Below are 17098 nucleotides of genomic sequence, written 5' to 3'. Positions count from 1 at the left end.
TGTATAGTTGGGAAAGAAGCATCAGATGGAAGGAGAGCAAACAGGGGAAATGATCATATCTCCACTGCGTGGGGGCTGTGCTTTGCTCACGCAAAGCAGGGGAAAGGAGCAAAAGCCAACAGATCGAAGAGGAAGCACTAGCCTCGACAGACATGGTTAGCACACCCATCATTTGAATCCCATCTGCTTGTGTTACATCCATGGAATTTGTGGTCATAAGAGGGCAAAAAGATGGCCTTCAGCATCAACACTTGTGCTTGATCCAACAACTAGGCCTGGTCCTAGTTCCTCACTGTGAACAAGGAGAGGATCCAGCATACATTACGTGAGATAGCATAATCTCATACACACAAAGAGAAAATCACATAGATAACATAATCTCTCACACACCGAGAGAGAAAATCACAATTTTCTTGGTCAATCTCTATAAGTACTTTGCAGGCACACCATAAATATTTGTTATGCATTTGCTATATTATTTTTGTAAATAAATTACAAAATACAAATATGGAAATTGCACATTTCACATAGTGCAACTTGTATTTGCTTCTAATACAAATATAATTTTTCTTCATGCTGGACTAGTCCGTATGCAGATCCCCATTTCTTTGTGTGTTCAGGGCATGCACAACGAGGATATATTCTTGTTACCTATTAATTGCTTGAAGAAACAACCAAACATTAGTTCTCTAGCTCTCATCAACTAACTGCACAGAAGATTATCATGTTTTTAATTTCATGTTCAAATAGGAGATGAGACAATAGACCATCCCTTTATAACAACACTAGGTAAAATAAAAGGAGATAAATACTAACATTTTTGTAGGCTCGGACAATCTCTAATTCAAGATCTTGCCTATTACCACGAACATCCTGAAGCATCACAAAGAAACAACCCTGAGTAATAATCTTCTGTAAAGAGAGGGGAGATCAGCCAAAACAATGCAAAGATTACTCACAAGTACAATCTAGCCTTTTCACATAGTTGAGCAATAATAGTCTTTCTAGCTCCGAAATATGCTTGAGCTGAGGAAGACATCAATCTTGTAGATCAGATTACCCTTGTCAACAGTCTCATTCATCTCCAAGTACTCTGCAACATAGCGGGCTGCAATCACATTGTAGGCATTGAGTGTGACAATCATGCCATATCAAAACTTGGCACGGATCTCAAAAGCCTTTGCACCACCCGGAATATCATGGATGTGGATCTCAATATTTTCATCACCAGCAGTTGGAATCAACTTCTAAAAGCGAGCACACTTGGATAGCAGAGGAAACTGCGTGATTGGAAAATGCAGATCAGAATAACAGTTATAGATGTGCACACTAAATCAATTAATTTACTTTGGATGGAAAACCATGACTTATATGACAAAAATAAGTTAATCAATGGTCAAGAAGAATCTTTAGCACAGAGACAACTTTGGTAAGAAAATATAAAACCAAACATGGACAGAAAAACATGATCTCCAACAGCATATGTACTTTGTACTATAGTCTCACAAAGAAGCACTGTCATATGAATGAAGATAAAATGTCACTTACCTTGTGAAGGTAAAACTTTGTAGTCCCTGCACGAACAGTGATGTCGCTCACCAATTCAGATGCTGCAATACTGCAAGGATAAACAATTCTCATTAGTAGAAGAGTGGAAAATAACAGGAATGTAAAAAGAACACTATGCTGATAACTTGAAAAACAGACTTTGGATTAGTATGCAAATATGATTTTCTTGAGAACCTATGAGCATTAGGATTCATTACATTGTACACCATGAGAGACATAGTTAAATTGATAAAATAAAATACAGTAGTACACCATGAGGACTCAAAGGCAGCATAAAAGAAACAAGGTAAAAGAAAGCAAAAGAAGCGATCGATCACCTGACTTCATTCCCATCGTCCTGAAAGGTATCCGGATTCAATCCAAGCTTCATGAACTTCATCTTGAAGATGAAATTTGAGCAGCACAGCTAGCTTTCCGCTCCTCTAGACCAAATGTTCACACAGAGACCAGACCACTATCACCACCACCACTTGTAAGAAGCAAGAACTGCACAGCACAACATCGCTATCCCATACTTGTCCACAGCAACAATGGCAGCAGAGAAGCAGGGTACAAGAACAAATCGTCGAGAAGACCAAATCTTGCAACGTGCAGGAGCCGGCCAGGAGATCACTTGCTCGTACAATGAAAACAAACAAATAATTTGATATGTTCTGATGCAGCTCCTGCTTGAAGCACTCCACTCCAGCCCATGTGCCTCTCTCTCAGCGCCTCATTCAACACCACCTGAGACACATAAATTGTTGTTCAGACTTGAGAGGGGGAAACAAATACAGAATGTATTGTATACACTCACAAAAACCAACAGACTGTTGAAACAAAGTGGCAACAAAGGTAGTTTTGACCATAGAACAACACCGGCTCAAAGTTTGAAAAAAGAAGTATAAATCATAACTTCCCATGGAAATAAATCTGGAAAACAGACATGTTAGTTTTGACCCACTATGACCCACTACTATCTCAGTTCTTGGAAAACAAAAAAAATGTATGCCGCTTGAACAAAATGATACTCCCAAAATCTGGAAGGATGTAAGCCAAAGAAGTAGGGCTACATAATGCATGAGAGGCATAATCTAGTAACTTGAACAGGAACGAAATACTGAAAGGGTTCAAGTTTGAGTAAACAAATAGAATTACGAGTTAGCTAAGAATCACAAGGACAAGGACAAAATCTAGAAGGACAAGAAATACACAAATCAAAGAAGACAAAAATGACAGCTTTGTGTTGACCCAAATCATAAAATACAGATTTAAACATGTTTTAGCACATATCACAAGAGACATTTTTTCTATGGAAGGATATCACAATTTTTTCCCTATGTAAACACAATCATGGATCACAAGAGACAATTTTTTTCTATGGAAGGACAAATCATAATTTTTTCCTATGGAAGCACAAGCACATATCACAAGAGAAAAATTTTCTTCTATGGAAGGATAGAGCACAATTTTTCTATGGAAGCACAATCACAGATCACAAGAATTAATTTTTTCTAATGCGTTCAAGGCCAATCTACAACTACCAGAATGGGAATGTATGGAAAAATAGTTAAAAACATTCTTGTGGATTAAAAAATTTATAATCAGTTTTTTGGGTAGACCCGAAAAGTCTTTAGTGCTCATTTCGCGTCCTTCAATTCATGCTAGTCGTTGAGAACTCCCTCTTAATAAAACACTGAACTATCCCATCTTGAGGCCCAGGCTATACACAGAAGAGGAATAGCAGGCATGAAATTGGATGGAAAGGTAGGAATCATGGAAATGGGCAAAAAGGGTAGGAAGTAACTAACGGTTATGAGCCAGACAGGACATCAAATTCAGAGTGAAAGGCAATTCATTCCTGCAGTCCAATACTTGGCAAGGCATGTCATCGAATTCTCCTTCCTGTTACTGCAGAAAATGCAAAACAAACAACCACTTAGATCATCTAGCAGAAAAAATACAAAAAGACAAGGAAAATGGTCCAACACCAGCATATTGCATATACTCAAAACTAAAATTGCGCGGTTGGATACTTGCAATTTACATTGTAGCTTACTATGATTATGTAACTGAACCTTTTATTTGATTAGTTTTCACGAAAGGTTAATAGGAACAAAGCAACACTACTACTATGTAGAAGAAATAAAGGAACTAAATGAATAAGCACCGAAACATATTGTGCTATCTAACAATAAAAGTTGTGGTGTGTGCTAGAAAAAAATAGGATACAAATTGATGCTTACGGTCTCAGCATATATGATACTAGCACCACCACCAGCAACCATTGTCCAGATACGACCTTTCGGTTTCAAAACTGTGAACTTCAAAGAGGCACGTGTCTGAAATAACAAAGAAGGCGAATTAACACACAAATCAAAAAAATGTATTGTTGATCCAGTATTTCTCATGGAAACTGATTATTTATAGGTGATAGACCTCAGAAATAAAAAGGAGAGATAAAAATGTAGCCCTGAGATCAATACCTTCTCATCTAGTTCATGGATGAAACTTTCTATAGGGCTGAGTACTCTTCCAAAAAAGGTAGAAGGAATTCTATACCTCCCCACCTGCACAATTGATAAGTAAGAGAAATTGATAAGGACAAGGACAATTACATTATGCATGAAAACAAAGAATATCGATAATCCCTGACCGACAACACAACTTAAATCAGTTTTATTAGATACGAATGTTCTAGTTTCTATGGGAGAATCAAGACAGTGAAATAACCTAAGTTCATCAACAAAATGTGCGTTCTTCTTGACCTTGGCCACACACAGAGAAATTGCTGCACCGCAGAGAAATAACACGATAATCTAATTTAACTAATCAACTTGTTGAAAGCAAGAATAGTAATCCAGAGTACATGAGAGTTAGATCAAGGCACAAATACATATCTAAGGTGTGCTTACAAATAGTTGGTAACACCAGCATGAATGATCACAAAACATATGAGAAATAATTTAAAAGTGCTCGACTACATTCAATATTTGGGTGGGGAAAAAGAGAGCCGGACAATTATATAGGTCCAGCCGTCTAGGCAAGGACAAAAATCACAAAGAACAGAAATACAAGGACAACAACATATCTATTGATCATCAAACCTTTCCAACACAAATACACAAGGACAAATACAAATATCTGGAATGTGCTGGCACAAATCACAAGAAACAAAACTGAGGTGTGTGTGTCAGCACAAAGCACAAGTAACAAAGATGTATGTGCTAGCATAGATCACAATTTACAATTTTTTCTATAAAAGGACAAGGACAAAAGTAACGAGTGTGTCAGCACAATCACAAGAAACAATTTTTTTTCTATGAAACAACAAGAACAAAACTGAGGTGTGTGTCAGCACAAAGCACAAATAACAAAGATGTGTGTGCTAGGGCAGATCACAAGTTACAATTTTTTTCTATGAAGGTCATCATGCTGATGCTGATGCTGATGACCTGCAAAAATATCGGTTAGAGCTAATAGCAGAAGTGTGTTTTTTTCAAGAACATGCTAGCAAATATGTTCCTCGGCTAGGCATGATTCACAAAATTAGAAGCCTACACTTTCTACAATGACTATACATATATTGGGATTCTCGGTGGTCATATTTTCCACCTGTTAACTTGTTGTTAATGCAATTACACTACATACGATCTTCAAAAATTACAAAACACATGTATGAAAATTGCACGGTTCAAATAGTACTTGTTGTTAATGTCATTATACTATATATGTATATAAATACAAAACCCGGGTCATGCATGCCATCTTTCTCTCACATAAACTAGATTGGTGGAGCCATAACAGAACCAAAATACAACTAATCGAACAAATCGACACCACATTAGGAAACGAGATCAAATAAATCAAGCAACAGATGAGGAACACAGATCAAGGAGCTAATCTAACATGATAACTTTATGGAGTATCTTCATATACATTAGCATTTCTCTATTTGTTATTTTGCTAGTGTTTAAGAACAAAATACCTTTGGTGGAGCCATTGGATAGTCTTTAGGCAAGGATAAATCAAGCTTGAAAACTTTGGTGGAGCCATTGGATAGTCTTTAGGCAAGGATAAATCAAGCTTGAAAACTTCTCCTGCAAGTAGTCCAATCAAAGTTATTAGAAACCATATTAGAGAGCACAAAAATGACAAAAAAACAGCAAGTGTACATTTGGATGCAAAGAGGACACATGTCTGCACAAAGGCAGAAATGAAAGAGGTGAGTTGCTGCTCAAACCTACAGAAAATAGAGCTAAAAATAAAAATTATGGTTCAATACTAAACAACAACCGTACCTTTGGGCTATATATAGAGCAACATTAGCTTCCTAGACGGGAGGTGGATATAGGGGAATCATAAATCACTTAATTCTATAAACATATAGGCATCTGCACTTTTTATATAGTTTTCGAGAAATGAGGGACAAAAGACAGTTTACTGAACCTGCAGCTTACTGAATTATAGTAACACAAAGCAGCATTCAGAAAAACAGAAGGCTAAATGGGCATTTCAACTAGCACCTAAATAATGAATTATAGATTTCAAGACGCGCCAGCAAGACGTAAGTATGGTCATGGTAACGATATAAGTATGGTCATCTTCAGCATTTTGAGAGCAGCAGGCATCCAACTTAAGAATTTCAAGTATGAACGCAAGTCCAAATTGACACAAAATAAAATGTGTAAAGTATACGATCAATCGCTTGTGGCTAGTTTAATTAATGATCGAGTTCCTTCAGATTTTCAGATAATGTGCTCCAAGACATAAGTATGGTCATGGTAACGACAAACAATATAAATTAAAAGAATCAGCATGATGCAACAGACACAACTATACTCCTAGCATCGACCAGCTAAACTAAAATGACTAGCTGTCCAAACAAGTAAAAATACAGGGAACAAAGTTCCTGTTGTCTCAGAAAAACCATGCTAATTCGGACAGATTGGAGAGGTCTGGGGCTGAGCTTATTAACTAACGACCTAGCCGGACACTTCCTCGCAGAAGACACTTCACACGTTGTGCCCAAATTGTATCACATAAAGAACCAAATTACAGATTAATTAAAAACCAAGTTCCTACACTTCTGAAACAAAAGACAAATGTCAAATATTTGAAATGTAGGCACAAACAAAATGTATTGCAGATTAATCAACAGGTTAGAGCACATAGATGGCAATATAATGAGCAGTTGAAAATCTAAATTAGCTTGCAAAACCACTTTATTGAGGTAAGAATGACATCATTGCCTAAAAAATGGATTGATCAGATGATGGCCAGACAAATCCTATGACCAAACAATTCCTCAAAACACACTCAGATTATTTCTAACAGTGGTATTTTTGTCCATCACTACACTGTCAGATTTTGGTATACAGTAACAAATACACGGGCATATGCAAACAACCCCTACTATGTTCATGCCATTAGAACATCAATTACCTAACCAGTAAGGCAAGAGTTTAAAATACACCATAGATAAACAAGATCTGACGAAATGAAAAAGAAAAAAACACAGCATGAACATAGATCTGTAAATTGGTTGCAGTGAACCTGAATCAGATGTTCAGGAACCTGAAACAAGTAGCTAAGCTATAGCCCTAAAACATGAATTCAAATCAGATGTCCAGGGATCTTCCACTTCGAGCTAGCTACACTCGTACAGTGCGCCCTGCCTGATGCACCGGCTGTAGACATTGAACAAGCACCCAGCGGCCCCATGCCACTGCTTGCCAAACGCGCGCCCGCCGGCAAGCCCCACTTGGCCCACGCACTCGTCGTGCCTACCGTTCGAGCAAGGAACCACGGCCGCAGACGAACATCTGCCAGCCTGCGAACAGAACTGATGCGCCACGCACCCAACTACCGCCCCTGCTGCAACCAAATCCACAACCACAAACCAAAATCTCCCAAATCCAACACAAATCCCCCATCTACATCCAAAAATCCTCCACCCAAATCTCAATCCATCAGGCAACAGATGAGGCAAACTTATCCAGGGATAAAAGTGACGAATGCAGGTACCTCCAGAAGTCTAGGAATGGCAGACGAGGAGCGAGCAACTGCTTCGGTGAGGGAGACGCCACGAACAGAGATGGGGCGGGGCGGAGCGGTGATGCCGCCTCTCGAATCGCCGTGACGCTGACGGGAGCAAATCGCCAGAGGAGCGCGAGCCGCCGGAGCAAATCGCCGTAGCGCCGGGCGCGTCGCTCGACAGAGCGTCGGGGTCGGGGGAAGGAAGACAAAGGAGAAATGGAATGCTTACTGCTTAGAAAGGAAGAGGCGCAGGTTGGCCCTAAAAATCAGAGAAACCAGCTGCGGTGGCAACGAGACACACACGATGTCAATCCAACGCATCAAAAATTCGTGTGCCAAGACAAAATAAAACACACGCGTGTCCTTTAGCATTTCTGTAGATCTAAACATGGCATAAATTGGTAGATGAGGAAGTGGCCTGAAACTTGCGCCGTAGTAGCAAGAATATTTGTCCCGCACAAAGTATGCGTACCTCCACGGAATCACATATAATGCACCTTAACTTTTACGACAAGTGACGTGACGAAGTGCGCCATTTTTGTTTTCACCCGATGGTAGTGTCTTTGGATTTGTTTTTCTCTGGTGGATTCAGCGTCTTCAGACTTCACTCCCGCTTTGCAAAGAAAGTGAAGCTAGTGCGGCTTAATAGTTAATTGTCCGACGCGTTCGGCTTGCCACCACCACCGGGTCCGGGGTCCCTGTGGATTCAGCGTCTTTAGACTTCACTCCCGCTTTGCAAAGAAAGTGAAGCTGGTGCGGCTTAATAATTAATTGTCCGACGCGTTCGGCGAGACACCACCGCCGGGTCCGGGGTCCCTGGACCCTGCTGCAACGCGCTGCTGCCGTTGTTGGCCTGACGCCACCGACCCGGGCCTCACGGCGGGAAAGGGAGGGGCCGCACGGCGGGTCACGCGTGCTGCGTCGTGGTCGTGGCTCGTGGAATTTAGGCACGCCTGGAGAGAGGACCGGTAGCCGCAGTCCAGGCGGCGCGGCCGCGCGAGACCCGTGGGCGCGCAGTCCGCGTCAACCCCTCCCCACGCCACGTGGAAACTTGCCGAACGGCCTGGCGTGCGTTCCCACGCCGTGCGCGCGGCCGGACGCGTCTTTGTCGTGCTGTTCCGTGCCGCCGACGCATTGGCCCCTCCTTGGAACGCAACGCATCGCGAGCTGGCGGGCGCGGGGAGAGAGGAACCCACGGCTGGCGGCTGACCACTGACCACGGGAATAGTATGAGCCTAGCTCCACTTTGCCGCGTGCGACGGCCTATAGAAGCCTCGTCGCAGCAACCCCTCTCCTCCCCCATCATCGCAGCTTAGCACAAACAAACACCGCGGCGCCGCCACACGGCTTTGCAAACAGCAGCGAGCGAGCCCGGCCTCCAGCATCCGTTTACTCTCTTACTGTCCAAGATCCTCATCAAGGCCCGGCCTGATGGCTCCCCGCGTCGTCGCCTCCGTTCTGCTCTTCGCCATGGCGGCCGTCCTCGTGGCCTCCGCATCGGCGCAGGAGTTCACGGCGCCTGCGTCTGCGCCGGCGCCGGGACCAGTCGCCGGAGCGGCCTCCGCTCCGGCCTCCGCTGTCGCCGTGGTGTCGTCCGCACTGCTGTCCCTGCTTGTGGCCACCCTGATGCAGTAGAAGCATATATATCATCTACCGCTTATGTATGCTATATACATGGTCATGGACATGACATGGAGTAGTAGGTTTTGTTTCTAGATTTGATTTGAGCGGGAATTTGATCTGAGTGTTGCTGTTCCTCGTTCTTTTTGTATCATATATATCTGCGACATTTTTATACATATGAATAAAGTTGGATGATCTATTGCATACTTTTTTATGGATCATTTCTTGGTCTGTTACGAATCATAAGCTTTTTTTTTTCTCTGCTCACCTTGTGCTGCCACTGCTAAGTTACCACAGGTTATGTTGTGCTGGCTCACCTTCATGAGGTCGTTTGGCTGGATAGTAGGTTGCATTTTGATTCACAATTTTTTCATAAAAAATTAATATAAATGAAAATATTCTTCAAAAAATCAGAACTATTTGCGGTTAAAGAATAACTTAAATATAACCCATTTTAACTCGTTTCATCACTTAAATATTCTTCAAAAAATCAGAACTATTTGTAGTAGGTTTTAACTCTTCTTCTTAATTACAATGATGTGCAAATCTTTTACGTATTCGAAAAAAAACTTAAAAAATAAATTAAAATTTATGGTTGCTAATACAGAGGGGCGGGCAAGAATTAGAATCATGTGAAAGCTAGCTAATTGTCTTTTCTCCTTGATAGACATAAAAAAAAAACAAGAAACTAGAAATTCTCTAGTTAAACATTTCTCGTCTAAGCCATTTGCTAGTGATTCTACCGATTATTGTAAGAATCGTTTCTGGTTGTCAGGCAGGCGAGTCAGATTACGTATCAAAAGCCTTATCCTCATAGGGAAGGAATAAAATCAAAATCTGCTTACGCAGGAAAAGAAAGCACAAATCGTTCTGGATATGGAGAGTCGCAGGAAAAAAAAGCACAAAAGGAAAATAATCGATTTGGACATGGAGAGTTGGTGTCCTATTTCTTTTTTTAAAGTAGCTCGTTGATTGAAAAAGGAACAAAATCGTGATTTTTTATCAAGAAAAAAGAAAAAAAAAACGTTTAGCTATGTGACAACTATACGAATTTTTTTAAGAGCTAGAGTTGATGTTGCAAGCAAAAATAGTGCCAACGACTTGGCCAGAGACCAGAGTCAACTGAGAAACTATGCAATCGATGACCGCATTCAATTATCATCCTCTGTTCATTTGCTATTTTTCTCGTACATTTATGCTGTACGTAAGCAAAAAAAATGTTATTCTTCTCGTACATTTATGCTGCATATAAGCAAAAAAAAATGCTCTCAGTTCATCTGCTACTAAGAGGACCTTCCTCAGCAGGTCATCGATGAAAAGCACCGCTCACGCTCACATTCAACAATGCTGCATTACAATTGTCATTCTGTGTTTCATCTGCTATACCTTTTTTTTGTATATTAAGTAATACAACCAAATGCCTTATTCGACCTATTGGTGCAGTACCCTTCCACAATATGAGAAGAACATTAAGGTAAAAGGGAAGTAAACTTATACGCTTGCCTTGTATTCATCGGCCAGGAACCGCTACGGAAATGTTCCGCTACTCTCTGGTGGCCTAGAAGACCAGCAATTGATACATACAGCCACATTTAGTGAAGTCTATAAACAGTATTACTTCTGTTTTGGTATTCAAGCACAATTGTTTACTTCTTTCCATTGTCCTCAGGTCAACAGTGCTTTGAAAAGCTAATCCCAGTGTCTACAGGACCATAGAGATCTTCAAACTTTCTGCATTGAAGGGAATGCTCAATATCAGGCATGTAACAAAGAGAAAAGATTATGCAAGTGAATTATGCAAGGTAAAAGAAAAGGAACAGCGAATTTTTATCGCACAAGGATTGCCTTATTTTAACTGGCGACAAAGCAACCACCACTAAATGGAGACAAAGCTGTACTTTCCAAAGATGCCTCAAGCGCTCTTCAGAATATTGTAAATAATTGGTGGATAACGATATCCCAGAAAGCCTGGTTGCAAATGTTTCAGTTCACTTGATCAAATGATGAGGAAAATGATTTTGTAAGAATGAAACACCAAATGAATGAAAATTCATGAGCAAAAGAAAATGAATGCAAGACCAAGTGAATATTGATGAAGAGTTAAAGGCATGGTTTTTGCAAAAAGACCCTAATACACCTACTACATCGAATTGCAAATTTGGAACTGTTCAATGATGCCGCAGAACTATTACTGAACTCCTGCATCAGAATATAAAAATGGCATTTCTACGCATGCATTGCATATTGGACTATTTGGCCAGAAATATAATCTTAATGCAGACTGGGTGCTAAAAGTGGATCTTACATTTGATATCTATACAGCTGCTGGTCCCTAAAGATGCATCCTACTGAGGAAGTCCAATAACCTGGAAGACACAAACAGGAAGGTGAGAGGGCAAGTTGAGGGTGAAAAAGTACAAGAGTACAAAGAAACTTGATAGAGAACACAAACCTGATATCTTTTGCAATTACTGTACTTCCATCATCAGCATCAAGATGCCACAGTACAACCTCTTCCAAGCGGCCATCTCTGTAGGCATGCTGCAAAACATGCGGCTACAAGGGTTCAGTGTTGACTGAAAATAATGGGCTTTACTGAACAGTTAACATTACAGTTTACTAAAGTTACCAACGTGATCCACACAGGAAAATAATAATCATAAGAATTCAAGTTTCCTGCATCTTCAAACAGCTATTTAAGAACATCATCAGTGAGCACAATACACTCTACTGCCTATGAACAAGAATCAAGAATTGTACGAACTTAATGTAGCAACAACTCAAGTTTCAACCATGTATAATGAATCTGCTAACTAAAAAAGTTCCACCACAATATGTAGAAATTTTTATATCAGCAATAACATGAACCAGATTGAACTAAAGAGGAGCTGATGTCAAGACCCATCATTGAGAAGTATCATGAACCACCAATGAACATCATCATGCAAAACCCAAACATCATAGAAATGATGATGAAGATGAATAGATTACTTAGGACAAAACTTGTGCCATGTTGTAAGAATCCAACCAAAGGATCAATGATATAATATACAGAAAAAATGTTTTCTTCAGCCAAGCTATACTATAAATGATACTCCCTCCATTCCAAATTATAATTTGTTTTTGGCTTATCTAGGTACATAATCTTTGCTATGTATATAGACATAGCATATATCTAGGTGCATAGCAAAAGCTATGTACCTAGAAAAGCCAAACAACTTATAATTTGGAATAGAGGGAGTACATTTTATTTTGGACAAATTACTGTGTTCAGCAACTTCTAGAAGCTTAGTGGTGACAAAACTGAACCAATGTCTTGCCAGCACATGGTCAGGGTGCTCAAGTAGCTTAAAAGGAGGAAAACAATAAAATGGAGCATCGAGATTCCACACACTGCCAATAGTCAGGTGATTCCCAGGTTGAAACAAAACATGAGGTTCCATTCCTACTAGCAAATTTTCAAGTTGGTGCTACCGGGCTATCAAGGACGTACCTAAGGAGATTGAAAAAGGGCTCAAGACACTCATTACCCTGGTGGCCTGGGAAATTTGGAGGCACAGGAATGATTGTCTTTAATGGTGCAAGTCTCAATATTACTGCAGACAATCACAAATGAATGCATCCTATGGTGCTCTGCTGGTGCAAAAGGATCCAGGAGCTCCTGGCTAGGTCGCTTGTTGTGGGTTGATTTTTCCTAATTTTCTTCTGGTCCTCCTTTTCTCTCTTAATGAAATGATGCGCAATTCTCTTGCATGTTCAAGGAAAAAAAAGGTTCCATTCACCACCATAAGTCTGGTGCCTCCCTCTAGAAATAAACAAGCCAGACCCAGCTTAAGGAATAAGGACTCAACGATAATCTGAGTTCAAAGTACTACTTGGAAGCAAACACAGAGATTGGGAAGCTCCAGCCATTTTCCAGCTAGAGTTCTGTTTAGTACTACTAGATCAGTTCTTACACATAAGCAGAAAGGAAACAGTCTGGTAACGGGCTCTAAAACTCTTAGATAGACAAAATGAAATTTGGTTTCCAGACCTCAAAGTATGTCAGCTGCATTCAATTCACATATCCATAGCATGTAAAAGACAATATTCCTACCCTGTAGAAACAACTTGTTCCAAAGGGGCATGAGCCAGTCCCAAAGTCGAAGTACTTGCAATCAATAGACCTGCAAAATTTATCCTATTAGAAACTAAGAAATTAGTAAAGTAATAAGGCGAAAAGTAATTTCACCTAATCACCTTAAAATGCTCCTCATAAAACATATGTTAGATGTCATCTTCTAGTATATTACTACCATGGTTCACCAAATGAGTAATAACAAGGTATAGCTTAGGTACAAATACAAAAAATATTTGTGACATTATAATTTCAGTTTTAAATACAATATTAACCGAATAAGAGGCATGCAGCATGCTAAAAAAGCAAATACAGCTGGGAATATAAATCTTACTTGAGCTTGGATTTGTAGCTTTCAGTGATCTCCTCTTTCTCTTCCTTTGAGAAGTACCAAAGAACACTTGGAATGCCATAGTATGAAAGTTTCCGACATATTGGACAAGCCCTCAGTGCTGAGTTCACATCCATACCAGATGCAGCAGAATTGCTACGCCAATTTCTAATGCATGCAATACAGAAAGGATGATCACATTCGGATAACAGTCTGAACTTCCTTTCAGCAGCAGTAGGCTTTGAAAGCACACGATCCAAACATACACTGCATTCTATTTCTTGGCTGCGTTTCAGAGCTTCAAGGCGTTTGTGATTTTTCTCACAAAACTTGGTAAGCTCCTCCCTCTCATCAGGACGATGAGGATGCAAACACATTTTTCCACAGGTTGCACACAGATCTCCATGTATTTGAGGGCACCCTTTCAGGACAATTACCAGCAGCAGCAAAAGAACAAATAGGCAGATCTGCAGGTTTCAATGACGTCTGGTTTAGCAAATTTCGATTAGAGGACCAGTCAATTCCATCATCTGAAACAATGTCATGTTGAAAATCATTTCTCCATGCAGACTTACTGGCAGAATGTGCCAACACATCCACAGATATCTGATGTCTTTGGTTGCTTGAATCAGTTTGGTGTCCCGTGTGAGGTTGACTGGAACTTAAAAGTTGAAGAGAAGTAGATGTGACACGTCTTGCAGCACTTGATGTTGGGGGTGGTGGTGGCACTGTGGGGTTACGAGAAACTTTGACATGGTCATATCTGCAACGGCTACCATACGAGCATGCACCTTTCAGGTAGAATGTGCAAACCTGAGATGAAAAGTGTTAACAGTAAGATACACAAGAGGATATGCACTTACGACTGTAACTCCAGATATAAGACTAAACTGCATGGAATGTTACTAATACATTACATTATTTGCTTGATCACTCCAGTTGTGGGAGAATTCACAGTACTCTCCTTTCAAGCAAGCTCCATGCATGAAGAACTTGCAAAGAACCCTGATAGCAAAAGGAGCATTGAGCAAACAACCAAAATTTTTTGTTTCATCCCGGACAGAATAATTCCAGACTAGTTTTAAAAATACTTTATCAAGTAAACAAGATGAAATATGTAAGTCTGTAATTCTGAATCAAGGCTTCATACTTACAACAATTTGAGTAAACAATTACAATGTTTCGCACATTCATTCTTTTCTTGCCAAAATATTGGCAGTTTCAAGTGTCAAAATGTTCACCTAGAAGCAGTGTTTTCCTAAACGCTAAACGGTAAACAGTCGGTCACCTACCGTTTAGCCATTATTCGGGCAAAACGTCCCATTAAACGGGCTAAACGGCCAATTAAACGGGGTAAACGGGTGATTAAACGGAAACGGCGCACCACCGTGTAGCGTTTACACGGTGTTTAAACGGGCTAAACGACCGTTTAGGCGAACAGTGCCTGGAAGTCCTTGGTAAAAAAATATTTTGCTGTTGCTAGTGAATCGAAACATATTTGGCAGTTTCAAGGGTCTGGGGAAAGGGCGGGCTTGGTGCAAGTGGTAGAGTCTTACCGCCTGTGACCGGAAGGTCCCGGGTTCGAGTCGCGGTCTCGTCGCATTGCACAGGCGAGGGTAAGGCTTGCCACTAACACCCTTCTCCAGACCCCGCACAGAGCGGGAGCTCTCTGCACTGGGTACGCCCTTAGTGAGGCGAAACATAATTATACACATAAAACTGATGAAAGGATTAATGAAAGTACCAAATAACCTCCACCAAGTATTATCAAACCAACTTTACCAAACATTGTACTGTATCATGATCACAAACCTAACACCTTCACTTTCCCTGATTATGATCATGAACGAATATTGACGGCTAAATATGGTACCAACCAAACACTTTACATTTTCTAGCTATTCGTATATTTCTTATTATTTTCTAGCAGCAAAGAAAATGTTTGCTATGCCAGAGCAATAGAAGTGGTTTTAGGCAAATACTCTTACAAGCTATACACAGAGTATGAACACATGATACAAGGTTGAATTATCATCATAGTAAAAGATATCCCACTTATACAAGCATTAAACATTAATACTGGTTCCAATATATTTAGTTTTTGGCTGCTGTTTCTTGCTAACCACTCTCAGCGCATATAAGAAAATGAGTGCTTCCAACTTTTCACTGATAAATAAACATCATCATTTTCCTTTGTCGTTTTGTTTAGAATAAATACTAACTATTTTTTCAGTTACCGCTGGGAAACCACATTCGTCATTTGCAACATGACCAGGCAATTACCGAGTCAAATAAACAACATATGCAACATAATCAAACAAAAATGATCTATTGGATTTAATTTAATGCGATGAAATTATATATGGTAATAGGCTTCATACCCTAAATCAACACCACTGCTTGATCCACAAACAAAATATGATCAGATCAAATGCTAAAACAAATGCAATCTTCCCAACTACACTGGCGGAGGCCAGTGGAGGTGAAGCTGGGCACTGGCCGCCCCTTCATCCACACTCTGGCCACTGCAACTCTGAATCAGCTCTGTGACTGACGCCCAGAAGTAGGAAAGTTAACACGCATCCACTGTAAAACGTCTAAGCCTACATCAGTTGGTTATGCTAGATGTAAGCTAATACTCTCAAAGTTGTACGCTTGTAGCTTGACTAGCCCCTGCTTTGTTTGGCTCCATGCTCCGCCACTGCCCAACTATCAAGCATCAGCAAGGCACAAAACCAAGTGGCCCATGCTTCATTCATAACGCTCAGAACACTCCCAGGACCTAAAGTCTGGCATTGCAATCAAGCTTACACCACCCAGGTACTTCCCCAAAGGTACTTAAGCAGTGGGTCAGTTTGAGCTAGCTTCCAACTCAATCCCAAATCGAAACTCCCAACTAGACACGAATTTTATCAGCTGCGACCACCACCAACCCTAACCCTAAGGCCTAGACGAAGCTCAATCAGCCTCAATACAACCGCTCACCACTACATTCATCTATCCAAGACCCCAGCGCGGCTTAACCGCATGCCCGCCAGCATCGATCCAGTCCGGCCTCCAAATCGCACGCAGCTAAGAAGAGGATCAAATTCAAACCGAAGAGAGAAAATTTACTTCTTAGTCGACATGGCCGAGCCAAACCGATCGGACAAGCCGGCCCACCCCGAGAGGCGAGTAACAGCGCCGTCACCTAGGCTTCGCCGCTGATTCGAATCCTTCCCACCACGTCGCCACGGGCTAGGGATTGCTTGAAACTGGTGCGCCTTCCCCAGGTTCCTCTCTCTCCTCGCGCTTGTCGCGTCGCATTTTTGGGCTTCGCTTTGCGGAACCGCGGCCCCCGGGCATCGACCGGGAATGATTACCAGAAACAGAAACAGGAGGATAGGAAACCGCGTTGGCTTCGCTCAAAGCCAAAGCAAAAACATCCCTTGTTAGGGCTG

The 17098-nt window shown here is 40.9% G+C and overlaps 1 protein-coding gene and 2 long non-coding RNA genes across 4 annotated transcripts; all 3 read right to left on the bottom strand.

The window, feature by feature from the left end:
• Positions 1–429: 429 nt before the first annotated feature.
• LOC136525342 (uncharacterized) lies at positions 430–2108 on the bottom strand. Of its 2 annotated transcripts, none has more exons than XR_010776497.1 (5): positions 1887–2108; positions 1549–1618; positions 960–1280; positions 817–873; positions 430–661 (listed from the first exon to the last, which is right to left on the bottom strand). It is a non-coding gene; the product is annotated as an uncharacterized lncRNA (long non-coding RNA). The 2 variants fall into 2 exon arrangements; XR_010776496.1 differs by having other exon boundaries at positions 430–651.
• Positions 2109–3373: 1265 nt separating this feature from the next.
• On the bottom strand, positions 3374–5646 carry LOC136526794 (uncharacterized). The gene is made up of 4 exons (XR_010776583.1): positions 5537–5646; positions 4035–4118; positions 3795–3890; positions 3374–3459 (listed from the first exon to the last, which is right to left on the bottom strand). It is a non-coding gene; the product is annotated as an uncharacterized lncRNA (long non-coding RNA).
• A 4870-nt stretch (positions 5647–10516) lies between these two features.
• LOC136528271 (E3 ubiquitin-protein ligase makorin-like) lies at positions 10517–17007 on the bottom strand. The gene is given in 8 exon segments (XM_066521200.1): positions 10517–10941; positions 11516–11576; positions 11663–11751; positions 13307–13376; positions 13662–14084; positions 14086–14471; positions 14576–14663; positions 16773–17007. Coding segments are annotated over 7 exon segments (1104 nt in total). The 5' UTR covers positions 16787–17007; the 3' UTR covers positions 10517–10941; positions 11516–11542.
• Between the last annotated feature and the right edge of the window lie 91 nt (positions 17008–17098).

Source organism: Miscanthus floridulus, chromosome 19, assembly GCF_019320115.1.
Source record: "Miscanthus floridulus cultivar M001 chromosome 19, ASM1932011v1, whole genome shotgun sequence".
Lineage (NCBI taxonomy): Eukaryota > Viridiplantae > Streptophyta > Magnoliopsida > Poales > Poaceae > Miscanthus > Miscanthus floridulus.
This window is presented reverse-complemented; position numbering and strand designations above follow the sequence as displayed.